This window comes from Rhinopithecus roxellana, chromosome 12 (genome assembly GCF_007565055.1).
Source record: "Rhinopithecus roxellana isolate Shanxi Qingling chromosome 12, ASM756505v1, whole genome shotgun sequence".
Taxonomy (NCBI): Eukaryota; Metazoa; Chordata; class Mammalia; order Primates; family Cercopithecidae; genus Rhinopithecus; species Rhinopithecus roxellana.
The window spans coordinates 22145525-22163256 of record NC_044560.1 but is presented as its reverse complement, the minus strand read 5'-3'; the positions used below and the strand labels follow the sequence as shown (position 1 = coordinate 22163256).

Below are 17732 nucleotides of genomic sequence, written 5' to 3'. Positions count from 1 at the left end.
TGTTGCCTGTGGCACCGTGACCACAGAAAATGATGTTTCTAACTTTACTTTGCAGAATAGAAAAGAAACGCACCGTCATTCCTACACTGGTGGAAGCAATTAAGGAACAAGACGGAAGAGAAGTGGACTGGGAGTATTTTTATGGCCTGCTGTTTACCTCAGAGAATCTAAAACTAGTGCACATTGTCTGCCATAAGAAAACCATCCACAAGCTCAACTGTGACCCGAACAGAATCTACAAACCCCAGCCAAGGTTGAAGCGGAAGCGGCCTGTGCGGAAACGCTAGTGACATGTACACACCACGTTCTGGTCTTGGTTCGAGGCCTGACATGGGCGTCATTTTAACAGGTGCCTTTTTTTTTTTTGGTCACTCCAGTAGTCCTGGAAAAAACCTTAAAACATGTTTCCTGCAAATCTGATTTCAGTACATTTCTGAATTGTGGTTTTTTTTTGTTTTGTTTTGTAGACAGAGTTTCATTTTTTTTCTCTTTTGAGATGGAGTCTCACTCTGTTGCCCAGGCTGGAGTGCAGTGGCGCGGTCTCGGCTCACTGCAAGCTCCGCCTCCTGGGTTTACACCATTCTCCTGCCTCAGCCTCCCAAGTAGCTGGGACTACAGGCATCCGCCACCACACCTCGCTAATTTTTTTTGTCTTTTTTAGTAGAGACAGGGTTTCACTGTGTTAGCCAGGATGGTCTCCATATCCTGACCTCGTGATCCACCTGCCTCAGCCTCCCAAAGTGCTGGGATTACAGGCGTGAGCCACCGCGCCTGGGCAACCACTGTTGCCCAGGCTGGAGTGCAGTGGCATGATCTCAGCTCACTGCAACCTCCGCCTTCTGGGTTCAAGTGATTCTCCTGCCTCAGCCTCCCGAGTAGCTGGGATTACAGATGCCTGCCACCAAACCCAGCCAATTTTGTGTATTTTTAGTAGAGATAGAGTTTCACTGTGTTGTCCAAGCTGGTCTTGAACTCCTGACCTCAGGTCATCCGCCTGCCTCGGCCTCCCAAAGTGCTGGGATGACAGGTGTGAGCCACCGCGCCCAGCCTGAAAATCATTTTTTATACCTTCTGACAGCCCAACTTCCAGAGGACAGCTTTGGGGTACTCACTGCATTTCTGTGAGTTCCTGGTCATACCGGTCAGTAGGGATAAGATTTGCCTCTGAGCTGACGAATTCTTCTGTTCTCTGGTTTTACCTGTGTTGGGTTTGCTCACGTAATGTGGTCACCACACTGAAATGGTGTGATGGCTGAAGTTGGCCACTCTTGCTTGAGGGATGAGTTGTTTATACATCAACTCTCTGCTGGGTCTCCATTTCCATGGCAAATGGGCAGCTTCATCCTTCTTGACTCTTCTAAATGCCCAAAAGAGAGGTGTCATGCTTTGGGAGCAAGATGTTTGTACTCCATAAAGAACATACAAGGACATTCACTGCTGATTTTTTTTTTTTTTTTTTTTTTTTTTTGAGATAGGGTCTCACTCTGTAGCCCAGGCTGGAGTGCAGTGGTGCAATCTTGGCTCACTGCAACCTCCGCCTCTCGGGTTCAAGCGATTCTCCTGCCTCAGCCTCCCAAGTAGCTGGCATTACAGGCGCCCACCACCATGGCCAGCTAATTTTTGTGTTTTCAGTAGAAACGGGGTTTCACCATATTGGCCGGGCTGTTCTTGAACTCCTGACCTCAGCTGATCTGCCCACCTTGGCCTCCCAAAGTGCTGGGATTACAGGCATGAGCCACTGCACCTGGCCTGCGGAATTGTTTATAATGGCAAAAAGTAGGAAACCCCCAATGTCTATGAATAGGGCCATAGCTATTATGTTGAACCACATGAAATTGCCGTTTTCTAGGCCGAAAATGGTCAGCATTCATTAATTTCATGACTCAACCTGATACACTTACATAGTGCAAAACTATGTTGCCGTTTCAAGCTTTTATGAGGAAAGTGTTTCTGTGTAGAAACCGGAAGCTGTTCAGTGCACCAGCAGCTGAACCCTGCTCGTTGATCAGCTTTACTATCATCTCAGATCATATGGAGCTCATGTCAGCCATGTGGGTGGCAGGTGCCAGAGATGATCTGGAAGGAAACACGTGGATCTGAACAGCAGTAATCCTGGGGGATACGGGGGTAGGGCTGGATTACAGAGGGCTCGTTTTCTATGTCATGTATTTTATGATACTTGAATTTTTTGAATTGGGCATTTATAACATGTTAAAATGTACTTTTTAAATTAAATCATTTTGTAATATTTGAATTGTTACATTTGTTGTACAATCAGGAAAAGCAATAAAGATTTTTCAAAAATAGACATGTCAAACAAGTTTGTACTCATTGAGGATGCTGAAAAGAAGGATGAGAAATAAGGAGCCCGTGGTCGTTTACAAATTGACTTCAGTGTTACCTTTTCTTCACAGAGCTAAAGCAATACCTGGGTCCCACACGGGACCCAGTCCTGTGTGGGAAATTTCTAGAAGTCCCATCTATGGTACGGTGGTGTTTATCTGCTCTGATCAGGGAAGGACAAACAGTGGGAGAGCCAAGGCCTGGGAACCGGGGGGCCTGGCTCCTCTTCTCAGATCCCTCTTGCAGGGTCTGAAGAACTCTCTGGAGCCAGCAGATCCCACCTGTGCAGCAAGGAGCCTGGCCTGGACAGCTGTGAGGCCCTTCCAGCTCCATCGTCCAGCCTCAGGAGACGAGCTGCTCTGTTTTCCAGCCACAGACGTGGGCCTTTTTCAGAGATACATTCTTTCATTGTCTGTTTTTTGAGACAGGGTCTTGCTCTGTCATCCAGGCTGGAGTGCAGTGGTGTGATCTCAGCTCACTGCAGCCTTGAATTTCTGGGTTTAAGTGATTCTCTTGCCTCAGCCTCTGGAGTAACTGAGACTCCAGGCGTGTGTCACCATGCCTAGCTCATTTATGTTTATGTTTGTAGAGAAGGTCTCCCTACGTTGTCCAGGTTGGTCTTGAACTCCTGGGCTCAAGCGGCCCACCCACCCTGGCCTCCTGAAGTGCTGGGATTACAGGCGTGAGCCCATGCACCTGGAGCAAGACGCATTCTTGAGGGAAGTCCTTCCTTCTCAGCAGTCCAGGCGTGCTGTGCCACCTTGCCCTGGACACTCAGGGCTGCCATCCCTCTACCACATGGCTCCACAGTGCTGCCCCACTGCCCGACCAGGCCTCGGAGGTTTTGTGTCCCTCCGGCCTTCTGCGCCACCCTGCTGCTGTCGGGCCTTGTCTGTGCCCTCCTCACCCTTTCTGACTTGAGGCTTCATTTCTGCAGGAGGTGAGACACCGGAAATCCAGACGTACTGAGCTGTGTGTGAAGCGTGCAAGGCTCTCCTGGCTGTGACATGGTGTTTTGGTCGTTGTTTTTTTTCTTGCTTCCAGGCCCTTGGCTGGGCGAGGTGCTGGTGATTGTTACAAAGAGCTATCACCTATCAGGAGTTACGTCACCCCGAGTCTCAGGTTAGAAAAGATGGCTGAACCTCTGCAACAAAGAGTGTGTGGTCTGTCCATTCTCACACAAGAGGGAGAAAAATTCTAGGAGCTGAGAGTGTGGAATTGTGTGTTCTGTGGGGCTGAGTGAGGGTCACCTGCTGGGAGATCCTGGCATCCGTAAGAAGCTTCCAAGGAAAGAGCTCAGTAGGGGCCTGCAGACAGCCTCAACCAGCTCAACGCCAGGCTCCAACCAGATGCAAAGCTGCAGCGAACACGACCACAAGAAATGACCTTCCTGCCGCAAAGGAAGAAGCGCACTGCAGACAGAGCCACAGTCGGCCTGCGCCAGCGGCTGCGCGTCAGCACACATACACTCTTTTGTATCTTGTCTTTTATTCCCTCATTTGTCCCCCTTTGTTCCGTCCCCCTAGGTCTGTGCAGGCTACAGTCCACATGTAGACTAGGAAAGTGTTTCTACCTGGGAGTGCTTGTTAGTGCAGGTTAACAACTGTGAGTGAACAGGGGTGGCCCCAGAATGTACGCACTTTCCACTCTGCATGCTGCATCTCCTCTGCAGGTGCATCATCGCTTGGGACCGTGCACCTCACTGAAGTCTGCTTAGAGGATGGCAAAATTCTCATCACCACCAAGATAGGTGCTGTTATTAATAGTTACTCATGCAGCAATCTAAAGTTGTACTTTGTTTATTTAGAGGCAGAGTCTTGCTCTGTTGCCCAGGCTGGAGTGCAATGGCACGATCTCAGCTCACTGCAACCTCCGCCTCCTGGGTTCAAGTGATTCCCCTGCCTTAGCCTCCCAGGTAGCTGGGATTACAGGCGCCCACCACCATGCCCAGCTAATTTTTGTATTTTTAGTAGAGACAGGGTTTCACCATGTTGGCCAGGCTATTCTCCAACTCCTGATCTCAAGTGATCTGCCTGCCTTGGCCTCCCAAAGTGTTGGGATTACAGGTGTGAGCCACTGTGCCTGGCAAAAGTTGTAAATTAATTTCCCTGGTTATCATAAAATGACTTTACAAGACACATTTCCAAATTATAGTTTGTTGATCAATAAATCACAAAGTTATTCAAAGCAGGTGAAGGTCACAGCTCATGAGAAAAGGATCACATTAGAAGTGGAGAATGACACCTTCAGGGAGGGCAGTGTTTGAACAGTAAAGAGCAGAAACACTTCTCATAGGGCGCTTCAACTATACTTTGCTTCCAATTCATCTATGATGGAAAATCCTTCCTGTGCTTCACAGGACATTTTCACAGGGTTAATTTTAGCTGCTCTTGTAATTAAACTAGAAACGTAGAAAAGCTCAAACCAGCAAGACTGACTTGCTCCGTCATGAAAAGGCCCACACAGTCTTCCCGCATCCCAGGCAACTTCTCCTCGTCCTTCGTCACCCAGGGACCCCAGCTTGCTCCTGGTTGGTCCACTCGGCTTCTATGTGCAGGCGGTGGCAGGAAGAGGCCACAGAGACAGCGCTCCCAACGGCTTCTCTCACTGCCCTGGGCGAGCACACGCAGCGAGCTGCTCCCTGATGCCGCTGGGGCTGGGGAGGGCAGCTCTTGTCAGGCAGCTGCACAGGACCTCTCCATGGCCCGGAGGAGAGCCCGACCTTCTCCACCACACGCACTAGGAAAGCCTGGCACATCTGCGGCAGACAGAGGGAGTGGAAGGACACTGGAGAGAAGAGAAGAGGCCGTCCCAAGGGTCTCAGTGGTGAACGGGTCTAAAAGATGGACCCGTGTGGGCACAGTGGCTCATGCCTGTCAGTGAACACTGTGGGAGGCCAAGGCGGGCAGATCACCTGAGGTCAGGAGTTCGAGACCAGCCTGGCCAACATGGTGAAACCCCGTCTCTACTAAAAATATGAAAAATTAGCCAGGCATGGTTGTGCATGCCTGTAATCCCAGCTACTTGAGAGGCTGAGGCTGGAGAATCGCTTGAACCCGGGAGGCAGAGTTTACAGTGAGCCGAGATTGCGCCACTGCACTCCAGCCTGGGCAACACAGTGAGACTCAGTCTCAAAAAAAAAAAGATGGACCCAGCCTTACGAACATTTGGGAGCAGGAGACTAAGGCAGGATGCGCTTCCTCCACTCGGCTCCCAGGCATTGAGAAAGGAATCCAGTTTTAGAACATATGACTGCTTTCAAAATATTTTCAAAATATATTTTATTTCTTTCTTACGTGTATTTTGCAAAATTTCCAAAGTAAACATTAGCTCCGCACACAGAAATAAGAGTTCTTTAAGAACTAGCATTGAATTCATCACAAGTATGATCAAATTACGATAATGGAAAACAAACTTGCCTATGACCAAAGCTACTGAGCTGAAGTGAAGAGCTGTCTTTACAAAAGTCCCTCTCACTGAGCCCACTGCCCTGCAGCCGACTCAAGCCATCATCACGTATGTACGTGTACAAGAAAGGACGCTGGCCAGGCGCGGCGGCTCACACCTGTCATCCCAGCACTTTGGGAGGCTGAGGCGGGCGGATCACCTGAGGTCAGCAGTTTGAGACCAGCCTGGCCACATGGTGAAACCCCCGTGTCTACTAATAATACAAAAACTAGCTGGGCGTGGTGGCGCACGCCTGTAATCCCAGCTACTCAGGAGGCTGAGGCAAGAGAATCACTTGAACCTGGGAGGTGGAGGTTGCAGTGAGCCGAGATGGCGCCATTGCACTCCAGCCTGGGCGACAAGAAAGAAGCTCTGTCTTCAAGAAGGAAAAAAAAAAAAAAAAAAAGAAAGGACATTGGCACAGCACAGCGGCACGGCACAGCGGCACGGCACAGCGGCACGGCACAGCAGCTCTGCAACCTCAAAGACTGTCTGAGTCTGAGCTCCCATGAGTGTACGCTCCACAGGCATTTGGTGCTTTATTGACTTTGATGGGTCAGTTCTGAAGTCTGATTAAGACATTCTCTTGGAGATACATTTTATATAAATCTTGTAATGTGCTAAACTGTCAAATTGTTAATGGTATGAAATAGGGCACGGACATCATTTTGTATGGTCTCTACATTTCTGCATCATCATCGTCATCATCATCATCATCTTTGGCTCTGAAATGCATTTTTCTGAACTCTCGTCTGCTCATTGAAGGACATGATGAAGACGCAGGTGGGAGGTCCTTAGAGAAGAAAACATGGCTTCAGTCACGAGCAACACACATCTGCACCCGCATCTGCAATGTGCCCCATCCAGCAGCTCTGGGGCTCGCAGAGCGCTCTTCCCCTTCAGATGCGTGAAAACGCCTGAGTCCCAGCATTCACCTCTAGGTGAGAGCTTCCTCCCTACTGGGCTGATCGGGTAAAAAGGAGGAAAGATGCTGGGTTCAAAACAAAAGAAAGCAACAGCGAGCGTGGGGTGGATGTTCAAAAAAACCACAAACCTGATTTCATGGAAACACACCTGTGGCTGCGGGAGGGACCCCTCCCACCGCTGCCTTTCTCAGCTCGGGAGATGGAGGGAGGGCCCCCAATTAGCCAATGTTTTCATTTTCTCCTCGTGGGTTAAAATGATTAATTTATGTTTAATGTTGTATCGAGGCATTATTTACCTGCACTGAGTGGGGAGTGTGTGACTTGAAAGTGCGGCTGGCTGCGTGAGTACCCACGGGAGGAGGAAGGCGCCGCCCTTACCTGCATGAGCTCAACGTTTCCAAAGAACCGGCTCACGGGCATTGGCTGATTGCTGTCGTCATCCAGAAAGACACTGTTGTCCATCTGAAGTGGTGGCTTCTGCACATCCTCTGTCTCTAGCCCTGGGTCGTTCTGCTTCTGCACAGTGGAGCTGCTACTGGATTCTTCTGCTCCGGACCTGGCACTGTGCTTCGGCACGGACAGGCCATCTTTAGTCTTTGCTAAGCAAGAGTCACTCACAACTCTGCAGCCACCGAGGGGAAGACTTGCAGCCCCCTGCTGCACGGAAACGCCAGCCTCGCTGCCTGGAAGCAAGGCACTGCTTTCAGCAAACTCATTTTTACAAGGGGCCTCAGGTGTCACTTTTGGCAAAGAAGCGCTGTCATTCTTAGGGACAAGCTTCTGTAATTCTGACTTCACAAGATGACCTTTGTCACATTTGAACTTCTTGGACGTTCGCCTGTCTGTGGCTTTGTGGGATGAGGAAGTCTGTCAAGAAAAAAAAAAAAATGTAAGGGGAACCAGACACATCTAGCAAATAAAATAGGCCTCAATCCAGAGGCTAGTATTTCTTCTCACATCTGAAATGATGAAGATGCTGTGACCACAACTTTCACAGATCGCCATTTCACTGTTCTGCCACCAAGGGACAAAATACAAGTGAGACTGAATTTAGACACACCCCACATCACTCCTACACTTTGTTTTCCCTAGTGGTGGTACAGCTCCTGAGGCGAATTCTGAAGCACACATTTATATGTTATACAATGACAATAAAAGAACCCAGCTTTCATTCATTTCTGCTAGGGCATAAGCTCTGTGAAGGAAGGGGTCTTTGCTTTATTCACTGATTAGTGCTTGGCACACAGTAGGTGCTCAAGAAATATTTGTTAAATTGACTTTGACAAAATTTTACCAAGCACCTCATTATGAGCAAAGCTCGGTGCTACATGCTGGCATATGGCCAGGTCCCAGCCCCTCAGCTGTGGGCTCCGGAAGCGGCTCTACTTCACTGGGAAGTTCAGGCACTCACTCCTCGGAAGTGAGTGAGGGCTGGGCTAGGGTGAACGGCAGACGGCATGAGATTCCTTTCCCCACCCACTCTGCCTTTCTCTTCAAGCCTCTGGGGGTAAGGCTGCATGGCAATGGGCCAGCATGACTCGACAGCCCACCTAAGAACAGAGCAATGAGCACAAGTGGCCTCAGAGCCTGGTCTAGACACGCACACGGGTGTGCAGGTGCTGGATCAGACCCCAGGTCTAGACACACGCACGGGTGGGTAGGTGCTAGCATCAGAGCCCGGGTCTAGACACACACACGGGTGCGCAGGTGCTGGATCAGAGCCCGGGTCTAGACACACACACGGGTGGGCAGGTGCTAGCATCAGAGCCCGGGTCTAGACACACACACGGGTGGGCAGGTGCTAGCATCAGAGCCCGGGTCTAGACACACACACGGGTGCGCAGGTGCTAGCATCAGAGCCCGGGTCTAGACACACACATGGGTGCGCAGGTGCTAGGATCAGAGCCAGGTCTAGACACACACACGGGTGGGCAGGTGCTAGGATCAGAGCCCAGGTCTAGACACACAATGGGTGGGCAGGTCCTAGGAAAGTCAGCCCCGGCCTGCCATGTGTGTCTTTCTCCGAAGGCAATTACAATGCTGTCACCTTTTCATCTGAAATAGTCCCCCTCTGGCAGACAAGTAACATTTGATATTTTTCTAAAGCAACACATCTTGGAGTGGCAATTTTGTATAAAAATGGACCCTCGAGTCAGGATCCTGGCGTTTTCCATGGTAACAGGGCTCACCAGACATGCTGTCTTGGCAGACGTGGAACCAGCGGCTTCCTGGGCAGAGGCCAACCCGGCTGCCAAACAACTTCGTGCTTTCAAGCGCGCCGAAGACCGCACTGCACCTGTGAGCTGACAGATTGAGAGCCACTCAGAGAGCGATCCCGGGAAGGCGGCGGGACCGCGCAGACGAGAACTTCCCACCTAAAGAACACCCGAAGACAGCCCCTCCCGCTCCAGGATTTTATCATCTTTGGGGAGATAGCTGTGGCCCGAATGTGTAAATCCAAACCAAACTGTGCCTGGGATTAGGATACAGGATTTACTCTTTCCATGATCTCAGGGGCTTGGGACAATCTGTCCCCTTTATCTTGTATGTTTCTAGTAACCACCATTTGTCCATTAGCGGGAATTAAGTCAACGTCGAAGCATTTAGAATAAGCAGCACATGCCTTCCTTAGAAGATCTCCAACTTTTATACATTGTCAAAGTCCTTAGAAAAAGGTAACATGAGGAAACCAAAGTTTCTCTCCCTCAAATTAGAGTTCTATTCTATTAGTTGAAAGCAGCTAGCTACTGTCTCACAAATCTTAACATTAACAAACTGGTGCACCTCTCTTTTATCCTGAATGCAAAGCAAACTCTTCTAATAACAAGAAATACATTAATTAAAGACATAACATTTAAAATAAATATTGAAGAATAGTTTTCGGTTTTCAGAAAAGTTGCAAAAAATAGTACAAAGAAAGTGGTGTGATAGCTCATACCTGTAATCCCAGCTACTTGGGAGGCTGAGGTAGGAGGATTGCTTGAGCCCAGGAGTTCAAGACCTGCCTGGGCAACACAGCGAGATCCCATCTTAAAAAAAAAAAAAAAAAAATTAGCCAGGTGTGGTGGTGTGCACCTCTAGTTCCAGCTACATGAGAGGCTGAGGTGAGAGGCTCGCTTGATCCCAGGAGTTCGAGGCTGCAGTGAGCTATGACTGCACCATTGCACTCCACTCAGGTGACAGAGTAAGACCGTGTCTGTGAAAAAACAGTAACAGTAAAATAGTACAGAGAGTTGCCACGTAGCCTTCACTCAGCTTCCACTGATGTTAAACAACTACAGGACATTGCCAACATCAAAAACTAAGCGGCAGCACAGTGCTCTTCACTAAACTACAGATTTTATTTGTATTTTATCAATTTCTCCATGAATTGTTCTTCTGTTCCAGAATCCAGTCCAGAATATCACACTGCACTTAGAAAACGCGAAAAGAATGAGTGTGAGTGGTAGAAGCAATGAACAGGAGCCATGCAGGCTGACGTGGCCAGGGAAGGCCCAGGAGCTGCTGCCAACAGGTCCTAGAACTGCAACCCAGAAGGGGGCGGATGAAGAGTGCCCTCCCCAACAGCAGATAAGAGAAATAAAGGAAAAAAAATAGAAATAATCTGTCTCTGCCATGCACTCCATAGCCCAAGACAGCTCCAGAAGCCCTATGGGGTGGCAGCTCCAAGGCCTCGTGACACTGTAGCAGTCAGAGTGTGCGTCTGAAACAGGAGGGAGAAGAGCAGGCAGCAGCCCACCAGAGGCCAGGACACCTGCCAGCTGGACACAGGACACACCAGGTACCCAAAGGCTGGGTGAAGTGCCCGCTATGACAGCACGCAGGGGGCTGGGCCTCCATCCTCTCACAAGGGCAGGGCTTTGCTGAGAGCCCTGCAGACGTCATGGTTACAGTTACACCAAGGGGACTGAGGCAACAGAGGTTACAGAACTTGCTAAGAGTTGCCATAAACATCTCTCATCAAAATCCTCCCACTGGGTCTTAAGTAAGCCCATCTCCCTAAAACACCATTGTAGGGAAAAGACATCTCTGTCCTGGAAAGCCACTGAGCCTCCTCTCCTCCCGGCTGTAAGTGCTCCTCCGGGCACTTGGCTGCTCTGCGCGGAGCATGCCGTGTGGGGAGCCCACCTCGGTGCCTGAGCAGCTTTAAAGGAGTGGCACGCCCATTTCAGATGACGACGACTTGGGTGAGGAGCTTACAAGGTTACACAAGTGATGCCTGGCCTCCAAATCTCTGTTCCATCACAACAGCTCACCCTAGATACGACCCCCCAAAGCTGCCTGAGGCGAGGACTGAAATGAAGAGGCTGTCACCCGCTCTGTGTTCTAGGCCTGCGGGTCTTTTCCCACAGCAGATGCTTCTCAAGGTTTCTGTCAGCATCTTGGCAGCAGTGGTTCTGAACTTTCTGCGTGCAACAGGTTCATCAGGTGGACCTTTCGGCCCCTTCCGCAGAGAAAAGCCAGACGATGTGGTGGGCCCGGAAGCACGGCTGTTACGGACACCTGAGCAGGCCATCTGCTGTCCCCTCCGGACTGACAGGAGTCAAAATACGAGAGCAGCTTAGCTTCAGTTTCATCACGGATTAACCACCTCTAAGGTGTCAACTCCAGAATGTCAAGATTGGTCACAGTCTCACTTGCAGATTCCTGCTGTGCAGCTGGGCAGCTTGGATTGCTCCCGCAGTCCAAAAAAGGAAAGACTTTCTCATCATTGACATTCTCCTGATTCCAGTAGATTGTTTAATAACTGGTATGTCAGAAGCACAAACACGGTTTCCCCAAAGGGCTGGCCGCGACTGACTTCGGCATGATGGCCTGAGGAGCCTCACTGACCTCCTACTCAGAGAAAGTGATGAGCAGTCCCCCAACAGCCATTTAGAGAGCCTTTGGAAATGGTCCTACGGGAACCCAGCAAATGAAGAAACACTGGCTCCGGAACACCTGCATACATTCGGTAAGGACATGGAGAGTCTGTGGCATTTAAGCGCCATCCTGCTGCAGTCAAGGACACAGGGCCACCTCCCCAGCTCCCAGGCAGTGGGGTTTCTTCCTAGGAGAGGCAGGCCAGCAGTGCTTCCCTCTCTGCTCTCATCCCCCCTGTGGCTGAGACTAGGTCCTGAGTGAGTAGGACTGAGAAGAGGGGACTCCTTTCTACTCAGACCCTGTTTATAGAATGCAGGCTTCCCCTGGGCTCCGTTCTACAAGCAGGGTTTGAGCCTCTGCAGGAGGCTCCGCCCAGTGAACCAAGAAGACTGGGGCCCCATCCACCTTGTCCTAGATGTGAGGTGGTTCCAGGCCGGGGGAGGCAAACTTGGGGGATGTCAGGCTGCTGCTGGCTCCCCCAACCCCCATTCAGAGAGAAGCCTATTACTGTCCTCAGCTGCATGGCCCTGGCTCAGAGGCTCTGCCTGGGGTGAGAGGCAGGCAACTAAACAGACAGTTCTTAAGTCTCCCCAAAGGCACCAAATTCACTGCAATGGAATGTGGAGAAGTTCAAGCCTAAGGGAGCTTGCTCAAGAACAGTGGAGGCTGTGATGAAGGGGTGAGGGCAGTGGAGAATCAAGCAATAGGCCAAGTTGTAGGCCAACTAGTTTGCAGAAGAGAACCAGAGACTACCATGGCTGGGAGGAGCCCTCTTGGGCCTAGAACAAACTAATCAAACACTGACCTTAGAAAATATCCCTTCAAAGAAGCCACAATTTGATTGGATTAGTTTGCAAAGCAACTTATGCCTAGGCTGTTGCTGAGAATAGCACAATCAGCTGGCATTAGTGAAGTGTAACAGCCGGATGTGGTCAGGGAAAGAGGAAAAGGACCCCACTAAAACCACTGTCATCCAGGGTGGCTGTGGGCACACCCAAATCCGGGTGCCACCCCCCACCAGCAATATCAGAGGCTGAACACTGTGGCAGGGCAGCCTCTATCAGTTGCTAAACAAATAAGCATATTAACAATGACAAGCCCCAGGGTTGGGGACAGTACCCAGAATTGCTAAAATATATTATCTAAAATGTCAAAAAAATTATGAAGACATAATTCCAACAAAAAATTATGAAGCACTCAAAGAAACAGAAAAGTAAACTCATACACTGGAATAAAAGCAGGCCACAGAAGCTGTCTGTGAGAGCGACCAGATGTTAGATTTATACATATATAAAGGACCAAGGTAGCCATGATAAACAACATCAAGATCATGAATAAAGAAGAAAGGTAAGATAATGTTGCATCAAAGAGACTATCAATTAAGAGAAATTACTTAAAAACCAAATGGAAATTCTGGAGTTTAGTATAAAACCTGAAATAACAAAATTCACTAGAAGGGCTCAATAGTAGATATGCACTGGCAGGATAAGCAAACTTGAAAGTAGATGGATAGATTATGTACGCTGAAGAACACAGAAAAACAGACTGAAGAAAAATAAAGCAAGCCGCAGAGAAACACTGGACACCATTAACTGCACTAACACACACATAATAAGAACCACAAAAATGTAAAGACAAAGGAGCAGAAAAAATATTTGAAGAAATAACAGCTGAGAACTTCTCAAATTTATAGAAAAACATTAACCTACATATCCAGGAATCTTAATTTTGTTTGTTTTGTTTTGTTGTTTTTTTTAGACGGAGTCTCGCTCTGTCGCCCAGGCTGGAGTGCAGTGGTGCCATCTCGGCTCACTCCAAGTTCCGCCTCCCAGGTTCACGCCATTCTCCTGCCTCAGCCTCCTGAGTAGCTGGGACTACAGGTGTATACCACCACGCCTGGATACTTTTTTGTATTTTTAGTAGAGACAGGGTTTCACCACGTTAGCCAGGATGGTCTTGATCTCCTGACCTCGTGATCTGCCCGCCTCGGTCTCCCAAAGTGCTGGGATTACAGGTGTGAGCCACTGTACCTGACCCCATATCCAGGAATCTTAATGAACTGAACTCCAAATAGGATACATGGAAAGAGATCCACAGACACATCACTGTAAAAAATACAAAGATCAAAGGCAAAATCTTGAAAGCCACAAGAGAACAAAATCTTGAAAGCCACAAGAAGAAAGCCACTTAGAAGGGAAGGAACCTCAATAAATGAACCACTGACTGAAACAATGGAGAATATTTAAACATATCAAAGTACTCAAACAAACCTGTTAACCAAGAATCCTATATCCAGCAAAGCTATACTTCAAAAATGGGCTGGGCGTGGTGGCTTATGCCTGTAATCTCAGCAGTTTGGGAGGCTGAGGTGGTGGATCACCTGAGGTCAGGAGTTTTAGACCAGCCTGGTCAACATGGTGAAACCCCATCTCCAGTAAAAATACAAAAATTAGCCGGGCGTAGGGGCGGGTTCCTGTAATTCCAGCAGTTCCAGAGGCTGAGGTGAGAATCACTGGGACCTGGGAGGTGGAGGCTGCAGTTGGCTGAGATCACACCTCTGCACTCCAGCCTGGGCAATAGAGCGAGACTCTGGTCTCAAAACAAAAAAAAAAAAAATAAAAATTCACTTTACAAGAAATACTAAAAGAAGTTCGTCAGGCTGAAAGCAAGTGACCCCAGACAGTAATTCAAACCCACACAAGCCCACACAAACAGCACCAGTAAAGGTAATTATGATCTTATAAAGATAGTTAAAATGCCTATTTTTCTACCTCCTTCTCATAATTTGAAAAGCAATTGTATACAATAACATGTATATAATATATACAGACGTGTACTATATTTGCCAATAACAAAACAAAGAAAGTGGGTGAAGGCAAAGCCCTACTGGTTGAGGAAATGACCACAGACAGAAAGTAATAATGATCACACTGTATTGTTGAGTTTGTAACATTATCAGATGTAATACATATAACAAAATACCACAAAAATAACCGTATGAGAGTAACATTTCCGTATCACTTGGAATTAACCTAGTGCAAATCCGAAGCTTAAGCTGTATATGCAGAATATGAAGATTAAGATGTATACGGTGAAACATAGAGCAAGCACTGGAAAAAACTCAAAAAACGGAGTGAAAAAAATCATTAAATTAAAATGCTACATTAGCAAATATTCACTTTAATCCACTTAAAGAAGGAACAGGGGAAGAAAAAGACAGACTTGTATAAAGTGAAGAAAAAGTAAAATGGCATACGTAAACCTAACTACAGTATATCGATAATATTAAATGTGCACGGGCTAAACAATTCAATCAACAGGCAGAAACTACCAGACTGGGTTTGAAAAAGATCCAAGTGTATGCTGCCTACAGGAGACACGTTTTGGGTCAAACATAAAAATAGTAAAAGGAGTTGGAATTCACAAGTGATCACCCCATTTGAACAAACCAGGAGAGCCTCCAAGCAGCTCAGAGCCTCCCAGGTGGACGTGGACTCGCACCAGGTGCACTGTGAAAAGGGTCTTTCACTTTTAACTTTTAAACCCAAGCGGTAAGCACTTGCCCCTTGCCAGACACTGGCACCCCCCTTCAACCCTCACCACCCTCTGGGTGGATCCCATATTACCCCATTTTTAGCACATTAAGTACATGGGGCCAACCTGAGGTCACACGCTGTGTGACCTCCATTGGAGTGGCAGCAGTTGAGGGGGCACAAACTCAGCTCCGCAGCATCCAGCACTACCAGGAGTTGAAACCACTTCTGGAGAGGGCACCCCACCTTCCTGGGAAAGTAGCCTGAAACCTCCCTTCAAGGGGGCGTGACCTGGGAGGCCCCCTTCTCCCCGGGACGTGACCTGTGAGCTCCACTTCTCCCGAGGGCGTGGACCGGAGCCTCCTTCTCCCAGCAGCGTGGACTGGGAGCTCCCTTTCTCCCGGGGGCATGGCCCGGAGCCCCCTTCTGCGGGGGGCGATAACCTGGGAGGCTCCTTTTCCCGGGGACGTGACCTGTGAGCTCCACTTCTCCCGAGGGCGTGGCCCGGGATCCCCATTCTCCCGGGTGCGTGGCCTGGGAGCTCCCCTTCTCCTGGGGGTGTGGCCTGGGAGCGCCCTCTCTCCGGGGGCATGGCCCGGAGCCCCCCTGTCCCAGGGGCGTGACCTGAGAGCCCTCCTTCTCCCGGGAGGTTGCCCTGGAGCCCCTCCCTTCTCCCGGGGGCGTGGTCTGGGAGCGTGGCCTGGAGCCCCCAGCTTCTCCCCGGGGCGAGGCCCAAGCGGAGGCCGTTCCTAGGTCACAGGCCCCTCGTGACCCCGCCCCGGCTCTCCAGACAGCAGGTGGCCCGGAGTCCCCGCCCTGTCCAGCGCAGCTGCTGCCGAGCACCAGCCCTCACCTTCCGGCTCCTCATGAGTGTGAGCGCCGCAGCCAAGAACCGCGCGCCCCGGACCAACGCGTCCCGGCGGAGCGGCGACCCGGAGTCTGCAGAGCGCGCCGCGGCGGCGTCCGACGTCAGCAGAGCCAATCACAGCGCAGCGCCCTCGTCATGTGACCCCACAGTGGCGGCTTTTACGTAAGCGACGGGCGCAGCTCGCGGGCCTTGGGCCAGTGGTGGGACACTGGAGCAGTAAGTCGTCCTGTGGCAGGCCGCGTTCGTGAGGGCGCGTCCCTTGGCACCCCTGTAGCTGCTATGTTTCCCACGCCCATGGCAGGCCTGGGAGGTTATGTTTGCGGGGGGTGCTTTTTTTGTAGCTTCTGTGTTTGCCATATTTGAAAGGGGCGGACGACCATGTTCGTGAACGGCGCTTCCCTTGGTGCACCTGTGGCCGCCATGTTTTGAGAGGGGTGGGCCATAATGTTCTTTAGGGGCACTTGCGTTGAAGCTTTTTTGGCCATGTTTGTAAGGGGCGCTTCTCTTGGTGCGCCTGTGGCCGCTATGTTTGAGACGGGCAGGCAACGACGTTCGTGAGGGTTGCTTCCCTTGAAGCCTCTTTGGCCGCCATGTTTGAGAGCGGCGAACGGCCATGTTTGTGAGGGGCTCTTCCCTGGTGCGCCTGTGGCCGCCATGTTTGAGAGGGGCGGGCGGGGCGTCCGTGAGGGGCGCCTCCCCTGGCAGTCCCTGGCCAAGAGCCTGTAGGAGGACGGGAAGTGCTTTCTCCAGTGCCGCAGAGCGCTGGTTTCTGAGCGCCAGTGAGCGGCGTTGAGCAGCGCGAGGGACCCCTAGGCCTGCCCTTGCTGCGGTCCCGCTGAGGAACTTTGCGCGCTTGTCGCAGGCTGGGCTGCCCTGCGAGGTGCCGCTTTGGGTTGGGGTGGCCTCTGCTGTCCCCCACGTCGCAGGCGGGAGCGGGCCTTAGTGGAGGCCGTCGGTGGGCCCAGGAGGCCAGGGTCCGGCGTCAGGCTGGGGGTCCGGTTCTCATCCCCTATCACGTGCAAGGCGGGAACTGACCCCTCCGCTGTCCCGTTACTCTCCGGGGCAAAAGTGGATTCGCAGCGGCCACGCCTCCTCCGATGGCCACGCCCCTAGCGCGCATCGGCAGCGGCCACGCCTCCTCCAATGGCCACGCCCTATCAGGTCTGGGTGGAGACACAGCGGCCACGCCTCCAGCAGACGCTCCCTTAGCAGGCCCGGGCTGCTGTGATGCGTCCTCCTCGGCCGCTGTTTGACATCCTGGCCTTCGCATCAGTAAGGGAGGTGTTTATAAAGCTGAGGACCACTGTTCTGTTTTTTGTTTTTTTTTTTTTTTGAGACGGAGTCTCGCTTTGTCGCCCAGGCCGGAGTGCAGTGGCGTAATATCAGCTCACTGCAACCTCCGCCTCCTGGGTGCAAGCGATTCTCCTGCCTCAGCCTCATGAGTGGCTGGGATTTCAGGCACGCGCCACCACGCCTGGCTAAGTTTTGTATTTTTAGTAGAGATGGGGTTTCACCACATTGGTCAGGCTGGTCTTGAACTCCTGACCTCAAATATTCCGCCCACCTTGGCCTCCCAAAGTGCTAGGATTACAGGCGTGAGCCACCGCACCCGGCCCACTTTTCTGTTCTTAAGAATTTTAACATAGAAATGAAATCCAGCCTTGCCTGAAACGTTCCAGCCCTTGAGTTCTCTGGGCCCTAGGATGTGTGTCTTCAGAAAAGGGCGCGAGGTGGAAACCACGTCAGTGGCCG

General features: G+C 50.6%; 2 protein-coding genes across 3 annotated transcripts in view; one reads left to right on the top strand and one right to left on the bottom strand.

Annotated features, from left to right (window-relative positions):
- The window catches only part of DFFB (DNA fragmentation factor subunit beta), a 30167-nt gene extending 29618 nt beyond the window's left edge, over positions 1-549 (top strand). For both annotated transcript variants that reach the window (XM_010361898.2, XM_010361906.2), the window contains one exon: positions 56-549. In XM_010361898.2, coding sequence (XP_010360200.1) covers positions 56-287 — 232 coding nt within the window. In that variant the 3' untranslated portion in view covers positions 288-549. The remainder of the gene's footprint in view (positions 1-55) is intronic.
- A 5058-nt stretch (positions 550-5607) lies between these two features.
- On the bottom strand, positions 5608-16096 carry C12H1orf174 (chromosome 12 C1orf174 homolog). Its single transcript, XM_010361913.2, has 4 exons — positions 15966-16096; positions 8906-9019; positions 7095-7583; positions 5608-6583 (listed from the first exon to the last, which is right to left on the bottom strand). The coding sequence occupies exons 1-4, from the start codon at positions 15978-15980 to the stop codon at positions 6470-6472; spliced, it is 732 nt and encodes a 243-aa protein (XP_010360215.1). The 5' UTR covers positions 15981-16096; the 3' UTR covers positions 5608-6469.
- Between the last annotated feature and the right edge of the window lie 1636 nt (positions 16097-17732).